This window comes from Chiroxiphia lanceolata, chromosome 2, assembly GCF_009829145.1.
Source record: "Chiroxiphia lanceolata isolate bChiLan1 chromosome 2, bChiLan1.pri, whole genome shotgun sequence".
NCBI lineage: Eukaryota > Metazoa > Chordata > Aves > Passeriformes > Pipridae > Chiroxiphia > Chiroxiphia lanceolata.
In genome coordinates this window covers 41,686,932-41,713,684 of record NC_045638.1, presented here as the reverse complement: position 1 = coordinate 41,713,684, position 26,753 = coordinate 41,686,932, and the positions used below count along the sequence as shown (strand labels likewise).

Here is a 26,753-nt window from a genome sequence, read left to right as displayed (position 1 = left end):
TGAATGGAGAGTGTTCATTTTTGCAAGCAGTAAAGAACTGCCATTTGTAACACCCACATCCATTTTTAAGAAAACAGAAAACAGATTTCTTATTGAAGGTGAGAGAACATTTTCTGTGACAAGCATGACATCCAGATTCTTCCTTACGCATATGACTAAAACAGTACATCTTTTTTTTTTTGCTTTGATGTCACTCATCAATATGTGAGCTATTTCTCTCATCAATGTTAGGAAAAAAAAAGCATGACTATATGGGTGGCTTGGTGTAGCACAAGAATGGCTGAGTCAGACCAAAGGTCCATCTAACCTCATACCTTGTCTCCAGCAATGGAGAGCCCAAGGAGGATAAGAACAGGGCAGGCTTGTAATAACAATACTCCTGAATATACTCCCCTGGTTGAAAAATTCAAGGCTTGAGAATTTCTTGCCTGCTGGAAATGTCTCTGTATTTAATAGCTCTTGATGGGTTTCTCTTCCATGAACTAGTTGAGTAACTTCTTGAACTCCTTTTTAATAGGACATTTTTAGTTCAGCTGTTTTTACAGAACATGATTCTTCTAAAACCTTTGTAGGAAGCCAAAGCTAAATCCAGGATAGATTTAAGAGAACAAGTCCAATTGCAATACTATAATATTGTAACTGCTATAGGATGTCTAGAATTGAAAGTTATGCCAAGATTTTCAAAATAATTTCTGTCTCTCAGGTTTGTTAAGAAAGCCTGAACCGAGAGTAAGGCGCAGGGATATAAACTGAGGCCTTGGAGTGTCTGTGTATCTGGAATGCAAAAATGAGGCAGATCCAGTTTCAGTGAGGTAAAATTAAAAAGTCACAATTAAAGAAAAATCCATATCCCAGTAGCTTGTAGAGGGAGAGGCACAAATGAGGGCAATGCTGTGAAAATGGCCTGTGGGGAAGCAGCCACAAGGCTAAAACAACACATTTCTTGGTGAGACCTGCACCCCATGCTCCAGCCCTCAGCCTACCCTCCTCAGTCAGCCACACAACCCCTGTGCCCACCCCGGCAAGCGACAGCGTATCTCTGTTGCTGACAAGGGCTTGAGTGGCACTATCCCACTCCCACTCCCTTTTTCTCTGCAGCCGGCTCAGTGTGCAGAGAAACATGGTGCAGGAGCAAATGGGCTTAAATTTAGCTAGGAGAAAGTTGGTTTTCTTCTGTGTCAGCCCAACAGAACATGGAAATGCTCTGCTTCCTCTGTAGCTCCTCCAGGCATAAAGTTATGCCGCTGCTGTGTGAGGACACAAATAATGAAGGAAAAAAAAGAAGAAAAGAAAGAGAGGGAGAAAAAAAGAAATAAAGTGGTGCCAAAGAATGAGTGTGAAGCTAGAAGGAAAAGAAACAGAAAAATACACACATGGTAAGAAAGAAACACTGCAATATTTGTACCTCTGATGATTCCCAGCATTGTCTTCCCAGTTTGAGTGTTGAAATTGTGCTCAGGATTCACCAATTTAGGAATTTTATTCCCAGATCCTTTGCTCCAAGGCATTTATCATGGATTTTTCATTAAAATCAGGTGTGTGTTTTAAATTTAAGGTTCAGTCTCTGTTATGTGTGTTTGTAGACTGTTGATTTATTCTATATATTCAGTTTACTGGCCTTTTTACAATAAATGCAGGCATGTTTAGGGATTTAACAGAATTACATTTAAGACTGAAAAACTTTTTCAAGAAACCTGTGTATTCTTCTCTCGTTGTCTGGTTTGTTACTGTTTGCCCAGCATTTGTTATAAATATTTCTTCCCAATCTGTTGAGAGTACTGTGACAAAAAAAAAAAGCCAATTCCATTAGGGCAAAGTTATCATTGTCTTTACACAATTAAGGAGAAGGGGAGCCTGTACTGTCCTTTCCTACCAGCCTTCCAAGAAGGCAGGCTGGGGTGTGTGACAGGGAATGCTTTGGTCTGGGAAGGGTTGCTAGACAGGAGATGTTGAACTTCTGGCCTCTGAGAAAAAATATTTTCCTGAGGACTTTGGGGAGATGGTATAGCTTGGTGGCCACTGGCCCAAGCCCTCACCTGTGGGTCCTGCTGTCGGACAAATGATGGATGAGGAAGGATGCCCGTGCCTGCTTACCTGCTCACTGCGGTGGCCCCGCTACGCTGCAAAGCCTTTTCTATTGATACTCAGGAAATACTAATGTGACCCCTCAGCCAATCCCCTGCTACACCTCTGAGGATCCCTGCTGCTTTTCCAAGTGTGATTTTTTGGTGATAAATCCCTGTGTGTACTGATTGTTGTTCCTAGTAGTAAAAGCATTGTTGCTGGAAACAACATGGAAAAATGTCTGAAGTGAGTTATTTTTAGAGCAGTGGTTTGCATGAGTGTGCTTAATGCTGGTGTATTTATTAAGGCCTTGGAGCAAATTAAAGTGTCATGACTACAGGTCTATGTGCATGCAAACTTCCTTTTCATCCAGGCAGGGCTGTAGTTTAGCCTGAACATACAGCAGCTGCTGTATCAAGATGGAGAGCAGGGATACAAGTGCTAAACAGCACTTGGTGAGACTATTGGGATGCATAGTTTTGTCATATATGAAAAATGATACAATTATAAACAAAAATTTTACTTTAAAAAGCCCATTGAGAAGGAACATCTTCAAAGCAAAAAACCAAAACCAGATTAGTTTGCACCCTTTTCTTTTTTTCAACTAATTTTACTAAGCAGATAGCATATCTTCAGTGGCTCAGGGAACTTTGATGAGATTTTTTTTGGTAAATTCAGAGGTTTTAACTTATGTTAAATTATGTATCACAAATAAGAACGATGCAGACTTAGTAATCTCTGTTAGATAAAAGACTGAAACATTGAAGTCATTGAAACTGTAGAAAAATGTTCATGATATCATGATATTTTAACCTGAATTTTGCTTTCCTATTTGCATCCCTGCTATATTTGTATTGACAGTAATATTCTGTATGAGACAGAAAGCAATTTACAGTATATAAAGAAATCCTAATGAGTGTTCTGTATTCAAATCTTTGTGTTACTTAGGATGCACATCAGCAACTTTGCTCCTTCTTAATGCAGAAATATTTTTCATAACTCTGTCATTATCCCAGTTCTTTTAGAGCAAGATACTCTTTGTGACCTAAAGAGTACTCTGGCTCTTCAAAGGGAAGGGAAAAAATCATCCACTTGCAAAGATAAAAATTCTTACCTTTAGATATTCCTAGACCTTAAGCTCAGTTTCAGATAGATTTTGTCTCTGCTGCCTAAATTCACGTTCAGCATCTGCACAGATGTTCACTAATTTCCATGAGAGATACATTTGAAAATAAAGTCCCACACACAATTCCCCTGGCCTTTAGTTCAGAAAGATGCTAGATCATGTTGAGTTTCAATGTCAAATATTTCTGTGGGGAAAGATTAGAAAGCCTAACCTATTTGCATATGTGAGAGGGTATGGCAACAGTCTGCTGCACTAATATATTAGGAGAGGGTTATTTTACAACAATAAAATTGCAAAGATGATAACCTGCAGTTCAAAAAAAAATTCCTTCTTGTTTTTACAGACAAAAAGGAAGAAGGAAGGTAACATCCGCTCTGAGAGTGTAGCTGGATTTTAATAAAGGCTGGATGGCTTCATGGCCCCCAAAAACATTTGTATATAAATGCCTTGAGATAATAAGGCTAATCAAATGTCATGCTTCAAGTAGTCAGTTCATAGCCTTAAGGGAACGGGAAGTGCTTTTTTGCCACTGTACAGATGTGCTTCATTGATTAGGATTTGCCCATTTCAGAGGAGAGTTGCAGAGCCACAGGCATCCATTATGACTTGCTGCAGCCAGTATTCTTATGGAGTCCTATCCGCATCTTGGCTTGTGTGAATGCACAAGTTTTGCAGAAGCCTGGACTCTGTCATCAGCGTGGGTTAAACATGATCATATCATACAGCACTACTGCTGAGCAATCATGGAAACTTTGTTTAATGTTTGCGCTGCGGATCAAGGTGCAGAGATTTATTTGAATGAGTTAGCAGACTGGTGGTTTTGTGCTGTATCTACAGGGTTGAATTCATATAATCCCTAGTTAGTTTTCCTGAAAGGTAAAGAATCCGTCATAAAAGCTTTTTAGAAGCCTAGGCTTCTTTATTTTATCTTATTAACTTTTTTCTCAGAGCATAGCATCCACAACTGGATAGTGGTACAGTGCTGTCCACAGCCTGGCATGTGTGTCTGAGCCTGATTAATTAAGTTTTGAGGTCAGAAGGAGGAGATGGTCTGATTTCTTCTAGGTATTCCAAGGTCAAATGCATGGTAAATAATAAAAACATCACAGAGCTACAATTGAGTTAAGAAGATGAGGACTTATAACACTGTCTCTGTAAGACATTCAGAATATTAAAGCAAATAATAAGGTATCCCAAACAAGATTTGTTTTTCATATCTGCAGGGAGTTGAGAGGACAGTGAAAATAACTTTAATGCCATTTGTACCTTAACTGTGGTGCCTACGGGATGCATTCATAGAGAGCTGAAATCACTCATAGTCGCTTACTTTGCGCTTAGCCTACAAATTACAACGTAACATAGAACCAGAGTGCATCTTGGAGGCTGCCTCACCAGGGCAGCATGAGCTGACTCTGTGTCTGTGTGTGTGTCTCTGTGTATGTGTATGTGTGTGTGTGCGCGTGCATGTGTGTAAAAGGTCTCGTTTTGGCTGCTTATTGCAAGCAGTGAACTTGGAAAAGCTTTATCAAAGTTCTTTGCGTGCCAAGTATATAGTGGAAATTGTACATAAAAACTGATTACCTTTCAAATTGCAGTTTTCGTTGGATGAAATTCTATCATAAAGTCAATTCTAGTTGGTAAAAGCTTTTATTTCTAAGATACCTTAGTATCTGTAGACAAAAGCTTTATAACATCAAGTTTTGGAAAGCAAGTGAAGCTTTTGCTAAGATTTGGGGAAGATTAGAGGGCCCCCTTGTGGAGATTTTATGGATGGATGGATGTGGAGGAGGAAGATGGCAATTTTGCTTATAGTTTTGAGTTGTATTATTCATACCAACCATTTCTGGGTTTGCTTAGATGCTATCGAGTATTTTAGTAAAACACAAAGTGCAGTGTGAAATGGAAAGTCAGCAGTCTGTCGTGAAGTGTTCAATTGAAATACCTGCCATCTGCTTGGTTAATATCTCATAGGAAAAAACATACCATTACATCACAAGAAGAGGAATTTTTTGGGAAAAAAAAAAATAAAAAAGAGCTTTTTTTTTTTTTTTTGCAACTGGGCAGTTTCCTTAAGTTTTGTGAACTGTTTCAATGTATGAATGGGAAAGACTACTTTTACAATGTTTTCGTTAGTAGAATAACCTGAAATTCTTTTATATCCATATTGTCATGTTGTTTACCTTACAGAAAGCAAATCTCAAAAGTTATGACTAAACCTAGTTGTTTTAAAAACTCAATATGTAGGACAAGAAAATGACTGTGATGCCTCGATGTTGTGATGATCATTTATAATTTATGGTCATTATGCTTCATGTCAGAATTAATAAAGATTTGAGGCAAATCTTGGAGAGAATAAATTGATGTACTTTCAAAGGGATTTCAATTACTGGGCCTTTTTTATTGTTAATTACTTTATTAATTGAGCAGAATTACTGTACTGATTCAAAATGCATTGCAGTGAAAAACCCCACAGAATCTTTATCTGAGCATCCCAGACTTGGAAAAGAGTGCCTGCATCTGAGGTATTAGTTGGAAATCAGAGAAAGCTCAGTTAGGGAGGCAAACTGGTTACATGCCACTTGCAGTACAAACCGGTTTCCAGTGAAGCCAGCTATAGAGGAACACTGGTGATGCTGGTGCTGCATGTCTTACCTAGCCAGAGAATAAAACGAGATAGCAACAGCTGCTTTAAAAACCAGGAACAGGATAAAAATAAATATTCTATTTGAATTTAAAATGACTACTTTTGCTTTGTTTTACACCTAACAAAATCTGACTGAAGAAATGTAAATGTCAGAAGATTTAAGGATCTGGCCACATTTTATTTGTTTTCTCAGGGGCTCTTTGAAACTGAATTTTACCAAGCAGGCATATTCCTGCAGACAGCCAGGACCCTTGTGGTAACAGATCTCTCATAATTCTGCATAAAAGTATGTAGGTTTTTTTTCTTTATAACCATTACAAAAGGCCTTATGTTGTTTAATTTACCAAATAGGTAGGAGTTCTGCATCCCCATCTTTTTGCACTGAAGCTGGAGGAATGCTCAGTCGCACAGGCAGTAACTTGCCCCATGGAGGCTTCTCCTGAAACAGGGATTTGTTTTAACCTTGTTGGCAACTGCTCAGAGACTGTGACCTGATCATGAGGAAGGTTTTGTGGTTTGTCCTGTGTGCATGAGGGATGTCATGAATCCTGCTATACTAAGCTGTTACCTGTGGAGTTTTTCAGGAGGGTCCCTTCCCAAAGGGTTTTCTGTTACCGTTGGAGGCTATATTGGCTAAACAAGGTTGAACTGTAGGTCCCTTGTGCAGCACTGTCTCCAGGTTTGCTCCTCTCTTGTCCCTTGCCTGTCATCACCTTTCTTTTCTTTGGCCAGCCCTTGTTTCTGATGTCACTTCATGCTGTGGGTCATCACCTAAGCTTGTTTCCCCTGTACATCTCTCTGAGAAAGACAAGTTCAGTACTTCCTTCCCAAGCTGGGGCTAGAGGCAGCTCTGGAAGGAGGCAGGTAGTACAGTAGTGCAAATACACCCTTATTTCATTTTTCCTTCTGTGCAGCGGCACAGCAAAGGCAGAGACAAAAGAAACAACATTTTTGAGTAAAGATGTCATATGTACCCCAGATTTACATAGTTCTTTTGAGACACAGCAATTATCTCTGCACAATAGTGATGAGATAGAATGGGGGCGATGTGAGCAATGGATTCTTCCCTTGCCAGTCCTGGCCACAAAGGATTTATTCTTCTCCCTTGCACAAATGCCTTGCATATCTTTAAAGAATCTTGTAAGACACTGCATATCTATTGCTTTTGAATAGTATTTCCTCCTGTGCGTGCTCACACGCTGTTTCTTACAGTGTACAAGGTTTTTGTTATGTATGTGCTTGATAGAACAAAGAAATTCTTATTGTTTGAATTATTATTGCATTTTGTATTTGTATTTCTTTCAGCAAGCCTCTTGCTACTTCAGTCCTTTCAGCAATTTAGGGAATACTTAGAACAACTGAGCTTGATATAATTTAAGCGAAGAACAAAAATCTCTGGATGGAACTTTGTTAGATTTGTGTCTCATCAAGAAATGATTTACAGTTTGTATCAAGCTTGTTTGATGGACAGAGGCAGATTTGTTTTTCTATCAAATCACCTCATCTGTACATTTCTATTCCAGACTGCTTCTGTCTGAAATAAATTGTCATTTCCCTATCTTAACCGTCTTCTGTGCTCTCACATGCAGCAAAGCTGGAGCCACCATTCTCAGCCTCTGGCCTGTGACATGTAAATATCCAGCATTTTTCTCTGATAGGAGAAGGGAGATTCACATTCAATAAAGTAGATAGACCAGTAGATAGACCAACACCTGCAAAGTTATTATACAAGCCAGAAAATGTGAGGGTGAGCATGAGAATTTTCTGGTGAACAGAAAGCTGGTAACAAAATGGCGTGTGCTGAAAGAGGAACTTTCTGGTTTAAAGGAAGGTTATCAAGGGCTGATTTTAACTCTGATCCTATTTCATGTTTTCATTAATGGTGTTGTCACTAAAAGCTGAAGCATGTTAATGGAATTTGCTTAATGACCTTGAGGATTTCAGAAAAACAGGTAGAATGAAGTTTGGTAGTTCAAAGTGCACGGTCATGCATCTCAAGCCAGCAGAAACAGATTTCCTCTATCAACTGAGTGCTTATCAGTCAAAGCAGGGAGAGTGGAAAGACATCTTCATATTCCTAGAATCACAAAATGGTTTGGGTTGGAAGGGACCTTAAAGACCATCTAGTTCCAAGCCCCCCACCATGGGCAGGGACACCTTCCATTAGACCATATTAACCTGCAACAGAGTATGAGTTTCCAGAGTTATGTGGCCCCGTAAAAAACCAAATGCTATTTTAGGGTGTATCAGAGAATACATTGTCAGTAGAGATAGAAAATATTTGTTCTACAAGACACCTCTAAGGCCTTGTGAAATTTCCCCAGTTCTAGCCATGTATAGTGATATTTGAAGTCATGCAAGTTCAAATGCCAGGAAAGGACTTCTTGGATGATCAAAAATCAGAACCAATGTCATGAGCTTCTTGCTTTTGCAAGCTCCCTATCAAAAGCTAGCATGGAAAGCTGAGATGTTGGAAAACTTAGGGTGCATCTCTGAGTGGAGCAATCTAAGCATGACCCAAGGGTTTTGGGGACTGCAGTGGTCACTTTTGGCTTGTCGGGCTTGTCTTATCAGAGTAGACAGTAGCAACTAGTTCAGCTTTGTAAAATGAAAGTTGAGAGGTGTAATTGCTCTCTGATCTTCAACTTAGATGCTATTTCTCCTTCTCTGATGTTACATTTATAAATCCCCTTGATGTATTGCAGTGTTAACCCAAGGACAACTGGATCTAAGTAGATTAAGACCAGGTTTAGCCTGGGAATAAGACTCATGTTCCTAACTGTAAGAAGCAACCTTCACAAGCTCTTTTCAGTAGCAGCAATGACATGAAAAGGATATTTCAATAGGGGCTAGGATGCTTTAGGAAGGGGATAATTGAGCGCTGTTATCTGTGCTGGCAGGGAAGGGTACTGTGATGGCTCTGAGAACCTCCTTTTGCTATATAAATCAAGGGACTGTGTCTTCTTCATATCTGAGCATCCTTGGCTCTTACTATTCTGTGATTTTCTTCACTGGTAATGAGACTGAGCTTACCTACATATTTGAATATAGAGTTAAATGCCCAACTTTGTGTTCTGTGTTTGAAAATTTATGCCTAAATCCTAAAGGCAACACACAGGAAAAGTCTACATTATCTCAGAAAGCTCACACATATTCATATGCTATTTGTGTGCATTTTCTAAAATACTGGGATTAAAACCGTGGATAGCTACATCATTTCGTTAGTCTAGGAGCTGTTCAAAATCCAGAATTTATACCTGTGAATGGAATTAATTCCTTTAGGGACATGTAGTAGCTGCGCTGTCCTCTCCACTTTCTAGAGACTCTATATTGAAGAACGTGTCACTGAAATAAATATTCATGAAGTTGCTCAATAATTCAGAGTGTGCTGATTCAGAGTGTTATAGTCCTAGTTAAAATCATATTAAAAAAATCCCAATCTTGTAAACGGCAAAGCACGTCCCTGATGGCCTGCCTAGGGTAGCCAGGAAAGAACAAGGGAGAATGGGGATGATCTAGTTGACGAGTTTTTCTGGTTTGATGTGTTGTCTGACAGGACTGTACATTTGGTGACAGCAGACTTTGCACTGTCATCCAGAGTCGGAGAACCCCTGGGGCAGGAAGGGTCCTCAGGAGGTCTACAGTCCAGCTCTCTGCTCAGAGCATGGTCACCACTGAGCACAGATGGGGTTGCTGTGGGCTCTGTCCAATTGGGTCTTCACGACCTGCAAGGATGGAGGACACAGAGGTGCTTCTGACAAAGATTTCCAATGCTTACTTGTTCTTGTAATGAAAATTGTGTTCCTTGTATCCTCCCCTTTTTTAGTTCATGACCACTGTCTCTCGTTAGCTATCCCACCATGCACATCAGTGAAAAGCCTGGCTCTGTCTTCTCACTGACCTCCTCTTAGATACTACAAGGCTGCAGTTTCCCATCTCCACCTAATGCCTTAGACACATCTTTGAAATACTTCATTAAAATCTGCATCCTCACAAGTTTATATTCTTCTATGTCAACAAACAAGTCTCAATACTCCCACTTTCCTTTTGCAGCAGTAGATCCCAAGATCTATTTTCACTGATGATTTTGAAGGGTATGTGGCAATGTGATATGTCAAGAATGTGATTATTATTTTCATGATTATCCATTACTTTAAAAATAAAAATTAGAATCACCACAGCTGTGGTTTTTACCGTTGTTTGCAGTACAGATGTAGTGCTGGATTTTGAAACTCATCTTTTTTTCCAATATAGTATGAATCTGAACTAGTGCTATGTTCAAACAGTTTACCTGTCTCACTCTATTTGTATCTTTGTATGGCTCTACACCATGGTTGAATTTGTTCTAGCTTCAAATCAAGGAAAATTAGACTCTTTAGGTGGAAAAATTCCTGATGTTCTACCTGCAGCATTTCTGTTGCTACAGGTTCACTGTGTTTCTTCTACCCTTCTAGATTACCCTAAATCATTACTGTTAAAAGTTGTTTGATGTCAGAGTGACTGATCTCTAAAGACACTCCTTGTCATCTGTCATTCTTTAATCAGGTGTAGGACACTAATCATCTGATCAACAGCCATTAAAAAAAAAAAATAGTGCTATAAAGCTTTCCTGAGTTTTTTCTGATAGCATGGATACAGAATTTAATCTGATATTTCAGAGGATATTTTTAAAGGGCTTGCAATTTCTAAACAGAAAAAATTGGAGTTTTATAATGAAAGCAGCGAATTACTGTAAAAGAAATTCAAGTTGTTGACAGGGAGTATTCCTCCTAACATGCAAGAAAATATAAGATTTCACATTTCTTAAGTGCTTCCCAGTGCCCAAACACCACATTTCTCTTGCCTGTAACAGGCTGTGTCACAAATAACTTCCCGAGCAACCACCTTTATTTACCAAAACCAGAAATATAATCCCAGCTGTCTGACTCCAAGCCCTCCCTCTATCACACTGATATACTGATATATCAGTAAGGACAACAAAATTATAATAGACTGTTTTTCTGACTGCTGGCTTGGAGATTTCTGTGAAACAATACAAAATTTAAAAACTTCGGTTTACTTTGGGGGATGCTGTAACTCTAAAAGCATGCTTAGAAAGACATATTATAACATGACTGGTATTATAGGTACAAAAAGTCATGAAATGGATGTTCTCTGTAGTTGCTTCTCACTCATTACAAAATGTTATGTTGCTGGATGCTTTTTGATACTGGCCTGAAGTTTGCATTCTGTGAATACATCCCTTCAGGCAAGGACTCTTTGACTCCAGGCATGGGGTTCACCTTACAGATAGAGACATCTGTATATAGGTGCCTATAACATAGACATCTCCAGGTTAGCAATTAAGCAAGCTCGCACTGTGATCAAGGTACACAGTGCAATGCACAGGGAGCCTCTAAAGTGATGCAGCTCATGCCAGAGCTGGTGCCTACCATGGCCAGCTGCATCACTCTCCAAACACACACCACTGCCTGTATTGAGCAGCTCCCTGCTGGTTTCAGAGCTTGCCTAGATGTGTAGCTTATGTGTAGACCACTGCATTTAGGTATCTTACCCTGAAAGTAGTATCTAGTCCCCTCTCTGAGCAGGCATATCATACCGATTTAGCTGCACATCATGTCACTGGGGTAATGAAAAGTAAAGTTAACCAACAGAGGCTCATGACCAACTTGGAAGTAGAAAACAGTAGCCAGTTTTTATTCTAGTTGGATTCAGAGCCATGGGACAAAATCTCAGAGGAATAATGAGGCATGTCTAAAATTTTATATTTTGTACCTCAAAATACAAGTTGGTTTATTTTATTTTATTTTATTTTATTTTATTTTTATTTAACTCTACGGAAGTCAATGGCAAGTTCTCCTTTATTGCGAATTAAGTGTCTATAGGACATTACAGCCACTGTTTTAAGTAAGTACAGTGCTCATCATCCCAGGTAAAAAAAGCAGAAGAGGTGGGTGCTCCAATCCCCTGAGAAAACAGCCAATTAAGTGTTTTTTCTATATGCTGAATAGGTGATGCATGTGGTAAGAGGAGACAGTCATTAACTTTTTACCAGTGATGGCTGCTCTTTCAGTAAAAGACATGGAAAGAAACCCATGAAAACCTGAAAGGACAGTTAATAGCATTAAAGTCACAAACTTATGTAAAGGATCTCTTAGAAAACCATTCCATCACAGTGACAGATGCTAAGCTTAAGAAGCCTATGTGCTGTTGCTACATCACCTTTACAAAGTTTGTGGCACAGCTAGAATTTATCTGTCTGGCTTGGTGGATAAACTGTGTGATGCTTCCTGCAACCAGATGGACATGCACTTAGTTTGTGCTGTTTCATAGCTTTTTTTGTTACAGTGCTATAGTTCTGAATAAGAAGTATACAGTCTGTTCTTTTTATGTTGGGCAGCTTATCTGTAAATTAAGCACAACATGGATGTAGTGACACTCTGCACAAGAAGGCTGCCAGCCTTGAAATGATACATCTGCATTTCTCTAGGATGACTTCGACCGGTTTGGATCAGCCCAACAATGTTTCTTTGATTTCTGCCTTCCCCCATCATTATTGTTGCATGCTCTTGTTCCCTAATTGTTCACCTGTTGCATTATCTTCATTTTTGTTTCATTTGTTTACCCTCTTCATTTTACCACTACCCATACTGCTGATACTTTGCACGAAGAGAGGTTGCTGATTGCTGATTAACTCTTTTACTGCCTCTGAGAATTTGGGCTTCAGAATAAAAGTGAGAGGCATAAGGCTTTTGTTCACATAATGCTGATCATTATTAACCCTTCATTTTACCACAAGCTCTGTTTTTACCAGAAGCATGCTGACAGGATGGCTTTTGCTGGGAATTTCAGCACATTCACTTCCACAATTAAAGCTGCGAACTTCTTGTCTCCACTTGGGTCATAAACTTGACCAGGGCTTTTATTTTCCTTGCTACCAGGAAGAACCAGAATGTGGATGGTTTTATGCACCTGGATTCTTCAGTCATTTTGGTTTTCCTTTCTTCTCTCTGTTAGTGTTTTCCAAAATATTCTCTGGTGACTCTTTTTCTCAATCTCAAATATTCCTCCATCTCTGCATCAGCTGCTGTGAGCAAACTCTTCTCCTTTTATGAAGATGCCATTCATCCTTCTTCCCCAGGAGGCCCTACAAGATGTTTTTGTTCTCAATGTGCGTTGATGCTTCACATATTTAGTAAATCTCCCTCAGCTGGGACATCTGTTCCATGGTGATAGAAGAGGCAAAATGCCCTGGCTTGGGATCACCTCTGCTAAATAGCAGACTCTGCTCCTCTGAAATTAATTTCTAAACCAGAGCAATACTATTGAAGGATTAATGTAAGATTAGAGTATTTATATTAAAATACCTTATAATGTAGAAGAAATACATGTTCTTAGGTTATAGCTAGAAGCTTGTTTTATCTGTTCTATTAATTAAAGGTTTTCTTTGCGTAATGCTAATGAAGAGATTGCATTTCATGTAAGTAGGACTAGAGCCTTAGGAATTACCAAGTGCTTTATAATTCTAGTGTAAACAGTAATGTGCAGCCCATGCTTCATGCCCGTGCTTGTTTGGGCCCTTGCATGAATCATCAGGCCCTTGCCCTGACCATCACAGTGCTTAACACCTGTCCAAAATATCAACTATCCCATAGTGACAGCTTCAATAATCCAATTATTTCAATACATCATGCTCAAAAGGAGATTGCTTAACCTGATGAAGTTATATAAAGTTTCCTTTCAGGTGACTGTGACTAGTGGGCTGGTGTTTGAAATGTAATCTGAACTGTTTGTAAATGTCTGTGTGTTTATACAGTCACAAGATATATTGGCAAACGCACACATGCATTTAATATAATTTTTCTGTCATTGACAACTGTAACTTATGGCCAGACTTCAATGTAAATTTTTACACACACACATGCACGTGCTGATACATATATTGAGATATATCTATTGAGAGATATGTACATGCATAAATAATTTTCATGGAATTTAAATTAATTTGTAATATTTTGTGTAAGATATCTTTTTACGGACATGCCAGTGTATTCTTCTTGGCTAGCCTTTAAGCACTGAGGCTGTCCGTGACAGTAGTTTGAGTAATCCAGGGTGAGAGTCCATTGAAATGAAGCCAGTAAGTCTGTGATGAGTTTGCTTTGTCAGACAGGGTAACAGAAGTGATTACTTAATACTTCACTCAGAATTTCCCACAGTGGGTAGCCATGAAGTTTAACATAGCCGTGTAAGCATGAGCATGGATGACACGAGGGTGTCATTTGCACCGAAGAGAACAAGTGCACATCCAGATTCAGAGTGGCTCAAGCATATTCACTGCTTAGCTAACTTTATGCTATGTAACCAAACAGTGAAGAAAGGGTGGACTGAAGACCATATTCAGTTTCATATTTTTATGAACTCTTCTTTATTAAGAGCTGACTCCCCAGCCACTCCTAGTGTGACTGAACACTTGTGTATAAGGCACTGAGAGCTCTGAAATGCTTCTGTATTTAATCCATAAATTTCAACATTTGAAAACAATTTCCTATGATAATTTTTATAATTTTCCAGCTGAAACAGATGTGCATGACCTATATATTTTTACTTAATATCATTATTCTAGAGACATGATATCCTTTTCCATGAAAGAAAACTTTGTGCATAACTGTGGTGCAGCATCCCCCCAATCCTCTCTGTAGCATGTAAAATAGTGTCATCTGGCCAGTGCTCAGGATTAGATGGCAGAAATCTTAAGATCTTCCAACTCCAGATTGGTTAAAAGGGTGACAGAGAGTCATAAACAGAAAATTAATCAGAAGGCTGTGAACTGTGAATGCAGCATAAGCTATTAGTGCCTCAGAAACTAAATGTGTGTCAAGCTGCTGTTAAAGATTGTCTGCCAGGTAAAGAAGCCATTCAGTGGATAGCACAAGAAGGCAACTCTCTGAAAGTTGCACAAATCAGAAGCAGATTAATCAGGACAGTGAAAACAGATGGAGAAGTCAGGTAGTCACAAGGAGGAGCAGCAGCAGCAGCCTGACGGAAGTTTTGCTCCTGGTCTGCAGAAGGGAAGCTGCGAATGCTATACAAAGATGCACTGTTCTCATTTCCATGCATTTGCTTCATAGACCTGTTTATTGTACATCAAACATATTTACATGTCCAGGGATGAAATGGAAATGATTGATGCAAAGGAGATATTTTTGTTAATTGTTGTTGCTCTGAGTCATGCCTGACTGCGACTGCTAGAGATGGGTGAGGAAAGACAGAACTATTATTAGGGATATAAATAACTGTAAAGAGCAACTTCTAAACCCATCTGTTACCACATATTAACATCCAAAACTATCTGAAGAGAGAAGGGGCGGCAGTACGAGGACTGAGCCAATGCCACATCTCTGTTGATGTAAATGCTGGCAACTGTCTCTGAGTCTTCGTCCACTGTTTTACATTTCTGCTCCCTTGGAGCTTCAGTCATGTTTGGTCACAACCCTATCCGTGCCTGCTGGATGTTGCAGCAACAGTGTCTTACACTCAGAGTTGATGGGTGTTTGGGATATGGGCTATTTTATCTGCACAACACTAGTGAAATGTGCCCCCTTTTTGTCCTATTAGTTGGAAAGCAATTCTTAATGTGCTCTCATACATACAGTGTAAAGCCAAGATGAGATGATCATCCAATCTGAGATGAGAAAGCTGTGCCTGAAGTGCCCAAAGACAGTGCTTTTCATAGTGGAACTATCCTGCAGAGCACACAGGAGGATTCCTGGTACTTACTGCTCTGCAAGAGTAGAAGAGGGATTTTAGAAATACCTGTCTATGAATGGTTGTGGGATCCTTGGGTTCAGTGTTGATGTGGGCTGTGTAAGTAACTGAAGGGGATCAAAACAGCTGAAGTGCAGTTTGGTCATGTGTGAGTAGCAGTCAGAAAGCCCAAGCTCCAAATGGTTTTGGAAGTATCATCCTTCAGAGTGTCATTCGATGCTTAACACAAATCTTGGCTTCCAATGCAAGCGATAATGAAAATACATCCGTGGCATTCCCTAGTTTAAATCCTTCCACCTGTAAAGCTTCTGCTGTGAAATAATTCTGGAAACAGCTGTTTCCATTAGATATCAGCTCAGGAAATGACCCTGCAGCAGAACATAGTCCATAGTTTGGCCTCACAACCTTATTTCAGAAAATCCTGTAGGTGGAGAACTCGGAATGAATAAGGACAAAGCATTCAGACCTGTTGCCTTTTACCTTGTCTACATTGGGAAATATATCTGCATTTTTAGGAGTATGGAGGGAAATATATATTTTATTACAAACCTAGGGTTTATGGAGATGGTGAATCTTTAGCGGCAGAAAGTGTGTGTTATCTGGAAAAGCAAAGTAATCATCTTGGAGATTGTTACAAATTTTCAGATTTTTCATCTAATTGGAGCTAGGTCTTTGTTATATGGCTCTCTCAAAATGTTGGTTTGTTCACAGGGTAACTTGTCTTTAGCAAGCTTGCTTTCTGCTTACTTCCTTTGTCCTTCCCTAGGCTCAAAAAAGAGTACTGAAATCAGACTTTTCTTAAGAAATCTTAGGACTCATGATTTATTAATGTATTGTTTGCAGTCAAATGAGTCATGCAAACTCATAAGCCTATTTTTGAACCAGACTGTATGTTAATTTTAGTCATGAATCTTCTTCTGGTTATTTTAACTGACAGAAATCATGAGTATTTTGTTTTTGGTTTGTGTTTATGATATCACCTTACAGTTCAGGGAATTTACTATTGAGTAAAACATTTCTCAGTAAAAAAAACTCAATCTCTGAAAGCCACCTTGATGCATATTCGATTGCAGTCCCTTTCAGTTTGCCATACAAAATGTACAAAATGAATTTCATAGCTAAAAGATGAACTAACAATGTGAGTTCTGTAGTTATTTGCTCTATTTCAAATCAATATATCCTGGTGTCTCTTTTGTAGTCTTGACAGTGAGGTTGAATAATGACAGTCTTTACACCAACAAATGCTTTTGTATTACACAATTATAACTAATTTCAATCAAGCACTTGTCTAAAATTGAGTCATATGAATGGATTTTGGGTCTCTTATTATCTTCACTCCAACCCACTTAATAATGGAGGTTTTTTTAAGTAGGTGGCTCATGCCAGTCTTCCACATGGTATTATTTTTTGCACTTGCACCATCCACATGAAATTATTCATGCTTTTCTTATATAGTGACGAAGTGCTGTATGGATTATTATCGTGTGCATCTTGTGACACATGTGACTCCGTCCAGGAGAGAAGGGGCAAGATTATATCAACCTCTTTTCCCACTGTTACTGAGGGTTAACACTTCAAAGTAGAAGGGACTATATTTCAGTTAATTGGTTTCACAAAGTAACTGTGACTGAACAGTTGATAGGTCAAAGTAATTCTGTTTCTCTGATAACTGCTTATTTCCTTTCATATTTTTCTTTTTCTCCCAGTTTACCTTGTACTTTATTCATGGTATTTATGAAGCTTTTTCTGTCTCAGAAGTAGCCACTTTAGAGTGCCTACATTACACTGGAAAAAGTGAAGGGTGTGATGCCACTGTCAGGTAATGTTTTTATTGTAGAATGAATAGTGAAATCTACTGAAATCTTAAAACTGTGTTTAATTATATATTTCAGAAATTTCTATTACATCACAATGCTGAGAGATCCAGTGTCAAGGTACTTGAGTGAATGGAAGCATGTCCAGAGGGGTGCGACGTGGAAGACTTCCCTTCATATGTGCGATGGAAGAAGCCCAACACCAGACGAGCTGCCTACCTGTTATGAAGGAGATGACTGGTCTGGAGTCAGTTTACAGGAATTCATGGATTGTAGCTACAACTTGGCCAACAATCGCCAGGTGCGCATGCTGGCAGACCTCAGCCTGGTGGGATGCTACAACCTGACTTTTATGAATGAGAGTGAAAGAAATATGATTCTTCTCCAAAGCGCCAAGAACAATCTGAAAAATATGGCCTTCTTTGGGCTGACAGAATTTCAGAGGAAAACACAGTATCTCTTTGAGAGAACATTCAACCTGAAATTCATTTCCCCATTCACCCAGTTCAATGTTACACGGGCCTCCAATGTGGACATTGGCGAGGATGTGCGGCAAAGGATAGAGGAGCTGAATTTCTTGGACATGCAGCTGTATGAATATGCGAAGGACCTGTTCCTGCAGCGCTTCCAGTACTCCAAGCAAGAGGAGCATCAGAAAAACCGGCTGAAGAGGCGAGAGGAGCGGCGACTGCTGCGGGAGCAGAGAGTTCGCCAGTGGCCAAGGGAAGAGGCAGCAGAAATAGCCATTACTGAAGATTATAACAGTCAGGTCGCAAGGTGGTGATGCTCCTCCACCTTGACTAACCAATGAGAGGATCAGAGAGTTTGTGCAACTTGGCTACCTGGGAATTAGCCAAGGAAGACCTACTGCTTTGGTAAATGAGACCTCGTCTGACAACTACCCCTCCTTGTCTCAGTTTTTTTTTTGGTTTCTGCCAGTGAGAATGTATTGTTTTCTCAATAGGTATTGAGTAGTGTTCCTAAATGGCAGTAGAATAAGATTCTCTGTCCAAAAAGACTTCCTTCAAAGCCCTAAGCTACAAGGACGGGTTGAAGAGGGAGCTATATCCTTTGCATTGACAGATGTACCCTATACAATCTGAGCTACTAAAACTTGTGCAGACATGAATGAAAAATTGGGGAAAAATACCTGGCTTGGCTCCTTTGTGACATGAGAGCTGGTTTATTTGGTACTGTTCCTTGCAACTGTAGTGCATAACTTTCTAGTCAGTGAAATGGAGGAAGGTACCCACTTTGCCCTCCAGACTTCTATGTGCTGTGTTTCAATTAAGGGAAGAATTTGGTGAGGTGAGAAAAAAAGACCTAGAAAGTGTAGGACTGGGACGTTACTTGTTCTGCTCTGTTAGCCAGCAAGCAGAGATGGTTTATAGGTGAAATGGTGAAGGGGTTAGCTTATTTCTCTGCAGATTCTGAGAGTACCGAACCCAGCCGGGTAGCAGCCATCTTTCTGAGTGTATGTGGGAAAGGCAGAGCCTTGAGAAATGAGGTCCATGTGGCAGCTGGGCACACATTATGGAGATAATCTGGCTGGAGGCAATGAAATCTGCCTTCACATTCACAAAAGGAATCAAGCAAACTACAGAGAAGAGGAAAGAGAGAGCAGGAAAAGCTTAAATATCAGTGTGACATTTTCCAGATTTGCTGTAAAAGCCTGGAGATATATTGTCTGTGAAGTTAGGCAGGTTTATGATATTGTCTGTTAAAATACATTGATACCAAGTGAATACAATTTAAATTGGTTTTCTCTCTAACTACAGTAGTGGCTTAAAAAAAAAAACAGCTTTCATTTTTATAAGATACATAATGGATATGTGGAAAGTCTTGATATTTATTACTCTGTATGAAAATTCTTTGTAAATTTATTGTTTTCTTGATGAGAGATCTGTATCTGTTTTTCTTCCTTGTCTAGAAAAATATTCAATGGGTTCTTCCTCCACATGTTACATTCTTATGGCTAAACTGCATCTGTTTATTCCAAGATTTTATGTTTTTTCATTTGTAATAGTGAAATTTCAAAAAGAGGGTCCTGGGTAACGTAGATCTTCTGAGAGTCTTTTTCCTTCTTCTTCTAGCATAACTGTAAAGCATTAGGAGGAAATTTCTCTAAGTGCCTCAACGTGGCTGCTAAATCGAGATGCTGAAAGTATATTATTGCATGCATGAATGCCTTTTACCTTACAGATTTACTAATTAGAAGTACTGGAGTACCTGATGTGGATGCACAGTTCTCATTTGTTTTCAGAATTTGAGGTTTCTATCCAGTTGGTTAAAAAAAATAATGCATTACATAAAAAAGAGGCTGAATTTGAAAATTGATTCCTTCATTTCTAAGTTGGGGGGTTTTTTGTGCATGCTGTAGCTTCTTTTCTTCCGACAATGCTCTTGCTAGTTATCTATGCAGGATATCAAAAATACAATCTAATGATCCCATTGAGAGTTAATGCATACAATAATACATTAAACATGAAGTATCATAATAGCATGAAGAAGTGAAGAGAGATACTGGGATGATACCTCATTATCAATGTAGTTCATTAGCAATACACTGCTTTACATCTGATTGTCAATGTGCTACTTTTGGGGTGAGTAGCGGTGGGTTTTGGTCCCTAATACCTGTTCCACTGGTGGATCATGTGCATTCAGAAGGGAAAATGCAGGGCTGCAGATTGTTATTCTTCTATCTGAGCATGGGATGTCTGCCTTAGAGAAGAGTGAGGAGCTCTCAAGGCTCCCGAATGGTACTGCTGGGAACCCCATCGCTTGGAAGAGGCACTCAGACACCTCACTCATATATGGGCACCTACCTTCAGAGATTTAAATTGAAATCTTTATAGTCAAGGACTGAAGCTCACTCTGGGTGTCCTGGCTGCGGGACAGCAAGGCCATGAAGAGCTAAGCCTGACCAGTTTTATTGCATCTTTAACTCAGTGCAGGTAATTCACAGTGATCTGACATCTTACCTGCTGGCACCAGGGCTTTAGGCTGGGCTGGCCCTGGCCCTGCAGAGGAAAGGAGCTTTCTGGGTGGTGACACAGGGATGAATGGAACTGTCGCATCTCCCCATTTCCATGCTTGTTGCTGCATCTTTCTGGAGACCACATAGCAAGAGAGGGGACCTCTCTTGCAAGAGAGGGTGCAGCTTTTTGCACCTGATACTCTCTCTCCACGACTTGCAGGTGCACTTCTTGTTTCCATGTGCACAGGGAGCTAGGGTTTCTAGGGAGACCCCAAAGGGCAGGAGAGAAGCCATCCATGTGGGAAGAGAGATGCAAGGCCAAATTCACATTAAGGAGGAAGGTAAGTGAGGAAGTAAAATCAGTTCCAACTCTTTTTTTTTTTTTTTTGGTAAGGTATCCCTTTCTCTTCCTTCTAAGTGCAAAAAAAAGTGTCCCCTTCCTCGTGTGGCTGACTTTCCCCAGCAGACCATCTCTCTATGCTGCTCACAGCAATGAGGTCCTCACTTTTAATTTAGAAAATGCAGTGCTATCTTTTCAGGGGAGAAGAAACAGTGCTCAGAAATGCTTCTCTGGAGCCTCACCAGTGACTGTAAGTATTAGTTTTGGCTGTCTAAGGACACCAACTGTTCTCCAGACTATTCCTTCTGTCTGATACAAAACAAAGCCTAATGAGGAAAATCTAAGCAGTCTTTAGGCCCTTTACATTAGCTTTAATAGTTTGGCAATATCATCATGCAGTGCCTAACCTCTTCATCAGTCATTTCCCAGGAGACAAGATTAGGTCCTGAAGAGCTGTTAATGTGCTGTGGCATCTACCTTAACACTTGGGATTTAGTTAAAATTGAAGTTGGTTTGTTAGATTTTTTTTCCTCTGGAGCCTGTGTAGCAGATAGCCCTGGTTGTGCAGGAATAGGTATATTGGTTTTGTTAGTTTGGGGTTTTTTTTGAGAGGGACAGAGAGCTAGCAGCTAAGATCTTGCTCAGAGCCCCTGGGACTGAAGGACCTGGCACTTCCTTCCACAGCTCCAGCAGTAGATCAAGCAAACTCACTGCACCAACAATCCTATTTTCCTTAGCTGAATTTCCTGGCACATGACAAATAAAGCAGTTTGGAAATACTTTCAGGCTGACTGCTAATACACAGGCTTGCAGTTTTTTTCCTCTTGGATGCTGTGCTTGAAATAATGTAATGCAAAAGCAAAATAAAGGCCCTGCTTCATGTATCTGTTATTCCAGGTTTTCATTGCTCTGACAGCATGGACTTCACTGTAATTACACTGACTCATGTAAGATTGGAGTGCACCATGCTTCTTTCTAAACCTTCATGAGCAACAGTGCTATAGGATTTCTGTCCATCTTTCTGGCATTGTTTTGTTGCTTAAACAAGGCAATTTGGCTTGTGCTACTGTGGTGCTGAAACAGATCTCATTCTTTTGTAATGGAGATGTACTTGCTAATCCTTCCCATCACATTCCCAGCATTGCCTGCCTTTTCCAGTTATAATTCACTGTAAGCTTGGAGTGGATGGAGAAACATGCTGTGTCATTAGAACTTGTTTCTGATAATTAGATGTCTAGTCCAAGAGCTCAGCTTATGGCCTTATGGGCCATACTTTATTGAGGAATGATAATTTGTCCTCTTTCCCACTCATCAATGATAACAATAAAAAGCTTTTTCACAATTGTGGTGGTTTGACCTTGGCTGGACCCCAGGTGCCCGCCAAGCTGCTCTATCACTCTCCCTTCCCAGCTGGACAGGAGAGAGAGAATAAAGTGGAAAACAACTCATAGGTTGAGATAAGGCAGTTTACTAAAGCAAAAGTGAAAGTTTGTGCATGCACAAGCAAAGAGAAAAAGAAAAAATTATTCTCTACTCTCCCTCAGCAAGTGATGTTCAGCCACTTCCCAGTAATCCGGGCTTCGGCACGTGTAGCGGTTGCTCCAGCAGGCAAACACTGTAAATAATGAATGCCCACACACACACTTTCGTCTTGCTGTTCTTAGCTTTTATATCTGAGCTCACGTCCTATGGTATGAAATATCCCTTTGATTAATTTGGGTCAAATGACCTGGTTGTGTCCCCTTCCAGGATACTGCCCACCCCTCGTGAGAGACAGCACTGATGCTGTGCCAGCACTGCTCAGCAGTAGCCAAAATAAGGTGTGTTATCAATACCCTTCCAGCTACCAATAGAAAACATAACACTGTGAGGGCTGCTGTGGGAAAATGAAGTCCATCCCAGCCAGACCCAATACAACCATGGAGAAAGAAAAAACACCATTTGTGATACTGGATATTCTTCACTGCAGTTCTGTTAGTAGTGAGGCTGTGATAGCCTTACTAGGCATTCTACCCAATATGCAGCAGTTATTTGATCTTCACTAAAAGCAGAAGTACAGAACAAAAAAGTGATGGAAGTCAGATCCAAAGCCAGACTTCATAACCGTAGCATATCTATTCAACCAAATGGCAGGTCACATCACCTTTGCATGTGGAGATCGTTCAGATTTGGCATCTGCTACTAAAACAGGAGGTTTCTTAAGTTGGTCTTCTCATTAGCACATGCTTCCTTCTGCCCTAGAGGGTTCTTGTTTCCCACCTGCACTCTTGTATCAGTTATAAGCACTGATGCTTTAAAACTTACCTCACTTTCTTTTTCCCTCTGTTGCTGTTCCCCTGCTACATATGGAATTTTTAGGTTTTGGTCTTGGATAAGGACTATCTTGTTTCCAGGCTGCTGGAGACTACTATGTACAAGATGAACAATCACGATAAAATCATTCTGCTAAAGCAGATTGCTGTATCCTCCTTACATGTGGCAAAAGCACACTCAGAAAAGGTACCCAATTTGCACTGTAACACTTCTTTCAGTTTGGTTCTTGTAATAGTTTCTTTGTCTATATTTTGTGGAGGAAAATGGGTTTCATAGCTTTCCATGTCCTTGGCCGCCTTCTTGGCCATTTCGCTATCTCTGTGATTTCAAATAAATGTTGGAAGTAAAGGGAAAAATAAAGAGTTCCCATCAGTTGCCATATTTAAGATGAAAGGGTCAATTAATAGGCTGTAAATTACTTTATTCTCTAGGAATTTTCCTTCTGTTTATGTGCAATAATGTTTGTGAACTCTGCTACTAAGAGATTGTATTGTGAGTAAACATATCTACTTTCATTCCTATTTACAAGATAGTTTGTAGACCTAGGGATTTTCATTGATGTAAAGCACAATTTAATGAATTATTTAATGTGTTTAACCATTGTGATGCCAAAAGCAATTGTTTTAATTTATTTATTTGTTGGTGGTTTTCTGTAAAATGATGCTCATTAAGAGATCTGTTAAAAATGAAGACGTTTTGTTGAATATTGTTGGGTCCATTAATTACTTATGAGCAACAAATAAACATTGTTTGTGTTTTTGAAACACTTAAAGATTTCATCTTATCTACGTAGCCGTAAAAATTACTAAAAAGGCTTCTATATTAGTAAAAATCCACTGTGGTTTTTTTAACAAAGTGTACATGAAGGAAAATCATGTTGATATAACTTAGTATTTAGTTATCTTGGGGCCCAATACCAAATCTTTTGCTTCCAATTGACTTTGCTGGGCTTTTTCTCAGATTGAATTAAAACAAGAGAGTCGAGACTTGAATAGTCCCAGCACTAATTTAAGTGACCCCAGTGTCAGAATTTCTGTACTTGAATTGAACTAAGACTGGAGCATGCAAATAGTGGTAGTGAAATCACTGGACTTCATTTTTGCGCCAGCAGCACTGAGGACCAGTCCAAACTGTCAGGATAATCTCCTCAGCTCCTGTGGGGAAGGATGAGAAGTTACAGTCTATTGCTCGTGTGTGTGTCCTTATATCCTCTGAGGGTACCTGGACCTTGGGAGGAACTGATTGCTGTGCAGTCATACTGTTTCGTATAAGTGTTTGAATACAGTCAACTAGGACAGGAATGAAGCATGATGGAGCATGGACAGACCTGAGTAAGGAGGAAACACTGACCTCTCTTTTATGGAGTAATGGAAGCTCTCTGTTAGGTCTGCTGCTTCCAACAGTAGTCTGGACCCCTGTTCTGTGACTGTTTTATCAAACCAAAACTTTTACACGTTTCTCGGTTTTCCCAACAACAAGCCTTGCAGACATGCCACCTCCCTGGAGATGAGTCTGGTTAAAAGAGAAAGCCATGCTGTGCATATTAGGATGTAATGACTATGACCAACCCCTTTTTGATCCAAGTCAACTGACCTCTGCTAAGTGCTGTGGAAAGGTATATTAATGGTAAAAGAAAATACATAGTCTGGATGAGAAATTACTCTTGGGACACAACAAGGACTGCATTTGATAAGAGTAGCAGAAGAAAGGAAGCTCTCAAAAGTTCTGGTTAACTCAGTTTTCCTAATTGTTCTTCACAGCAGCTTAGACGCAAACAGCTACTGTTTAAAAAGCTCCATTATACATGAGAGCTCTTTGAGCTTTTAGTAATCAGAACATCTCTAGAATTTATTTTCATAGCAGTATCACATTTTTAAGATTTTTCTAGTTCCATTCACTTTAACACTGAATTCATCTGTACTGCTGGTTTGCTCTTGAAGTCTACCTACATGAAGGCTGTGGGGTAGCCCTGTATATTAAGGGAGTGTTTTGACTCTCTGGAGTTTGACAATGGCAATGAAAGGGTCGAGTATTTATGGGTAAGACTCATGGGAAAGGCCAGTAAGGCCAATATCTTGGTGGGAGTCTGTTACAGACCAGCCAACCAGGCTGAAGAGGCAGATGAAGTGTTCTATAAGCAGCTGGGGGAAGTCTCACAATTACTAGTCTCTGCTGTTTTGGGGAACTTTCCACCAGATGTCTGGTGGAAATACAATGCAATGGAGAAGAAGCAGTCCAGGAGGTGCTTGGGGTGTGTGGAAGCTAACTTCCTGGTGTAGCTGGTGAGCGACACAACCAGGGCCTCACTGCACTTGTTTCTTCTGAACAGAGAAGGACTGGTGGGTGATGTGATGGTCAGAGGCCGTCTTAGGGACAGTGGTCATGAAATGATAGTTTTCAATTCTTGGAGAAGTAAGTTGTGGGGTCAACAGAACTGTTACCTTGGACTTCCAGAGGGCAGGCTTTGGCCTGTTTAGGAACCTGGTTGACAGAGTGCCTTGGGAAACAGTCCTGAAGGGCAAAGGGCTCTGGGAGGGCTGGACTTGCTTCAAGAAGGAAATCTGAAAGGCAGAGAAGCAGGCTGTCCCTATACACTGAAAGATGAGCCATGAGGGTAGAACGCCGGTCTGGCTGAACAGAGAACTTCAGCTGGAACTCAGGGTAAAGTAAAGAGTTTATGACCTCTGGCAACTCAAGAGGGCTACAAGGATGCTGTGAGGTTATGTGGGGAGAAAATGAGAAGGGTGAAAACTCAGCTAGAACTTAATCTGGCTACTGCCAACAAAATACAATAAAAATGTTTTTATAAATACATCATCAACTAAAGGAGGGCTAGGGAGAATCTCTTTCCTTTTTTAGATGTGTGGGGAAATAGTGACAAAGAATAAGGGAAAGGCTGAGGTACTTAATGTCTTCTTTACCTTGGAGTTTAATAATAAGAGCAGTTGTTGCTGAGGTACCCAGCCCCCTGAGCTGGGAGACAGGGATGAGGAACAGGATGAAGCCCCCATAATCCAAGGGGAAATGATTAGCAACTGCTACACCATTCAGGTGCCTGGATGGGATCCACCTGAGTGTACTGAGGGAGCTGGCAGAAGGACTCAGTGAGCCACTTTCCATCATTTGTCTGCAGTCCTGCCTAACCATGGAGGTCCCAGTCGACTGGAGGTTGGCAATTGTGATAACCATCAATAAGAAGGGCTGGAAGGAGGATTTGGGGAACTATAGGCTCATGAGCCTGACCTTGGTGCCAGGGAAGGTCATGGAGCATGTCACCTCCAGTGACATCATGCAGCATGTACGGGACAACCAAGGGATGAGGCCCAGCCAGCATGGGTATGTGAAAGGCAGGTCCTGCTTGACCAACCTGATTTCCTTCTATGACAAGATGACACACTTAGTGGAGGAGGGAAAGGCTGTGGATGTAGTCTAACTAGATTTTAGTAAAGCCTCATTTCTCATAGCATTCTCCCAGAGAAACTGGCTGTTCCTGACTTGGACAGGTGCACTATGCGCTGAGTAAAAATCTGTCTGGATGGCTGAGCCCAGAGAGTGATGGTGAATGGAGTTACATCCAGCTGGTGGCTGGTCACTATTGGTGTTCCCCAGGGCTCAGTATTGGGGCCAATCCTGTTTAATATCATTATCAATGATCTGGACAATGCACCCTCAGTCAGTTTGAAGATGACATGAAGTTGGGCAGGAGTGTT

At 40.2% G+C, this 26,753-nt stretch overlaps 1 protein-coding gene across 1 annotated transcript in view; it reads left to right on the top strand.

Annotated features, from left to right (window-relative positions):
- HS6ST3 (heparan sulfate 6-O-sulfotransferase 3) overlaps window positions 1-22,144 on the top strand; it is a 288,327-nt gene extending 266,183 nt beyond the window's left edge. The window contains 1 exon segment of the mRNA XM_032680356.1: window positions 17,492-22,144. Coding sequence (XP_032536247.1) covers window positions 17,492-18,197 — 706 coding nt within the window. The 3' untranslated portion in view covers window positions 18,198-22,144.
- The last annotated feature ends 4,609 nt before the right edge of the window (window positions 22,145-26,753 follow it).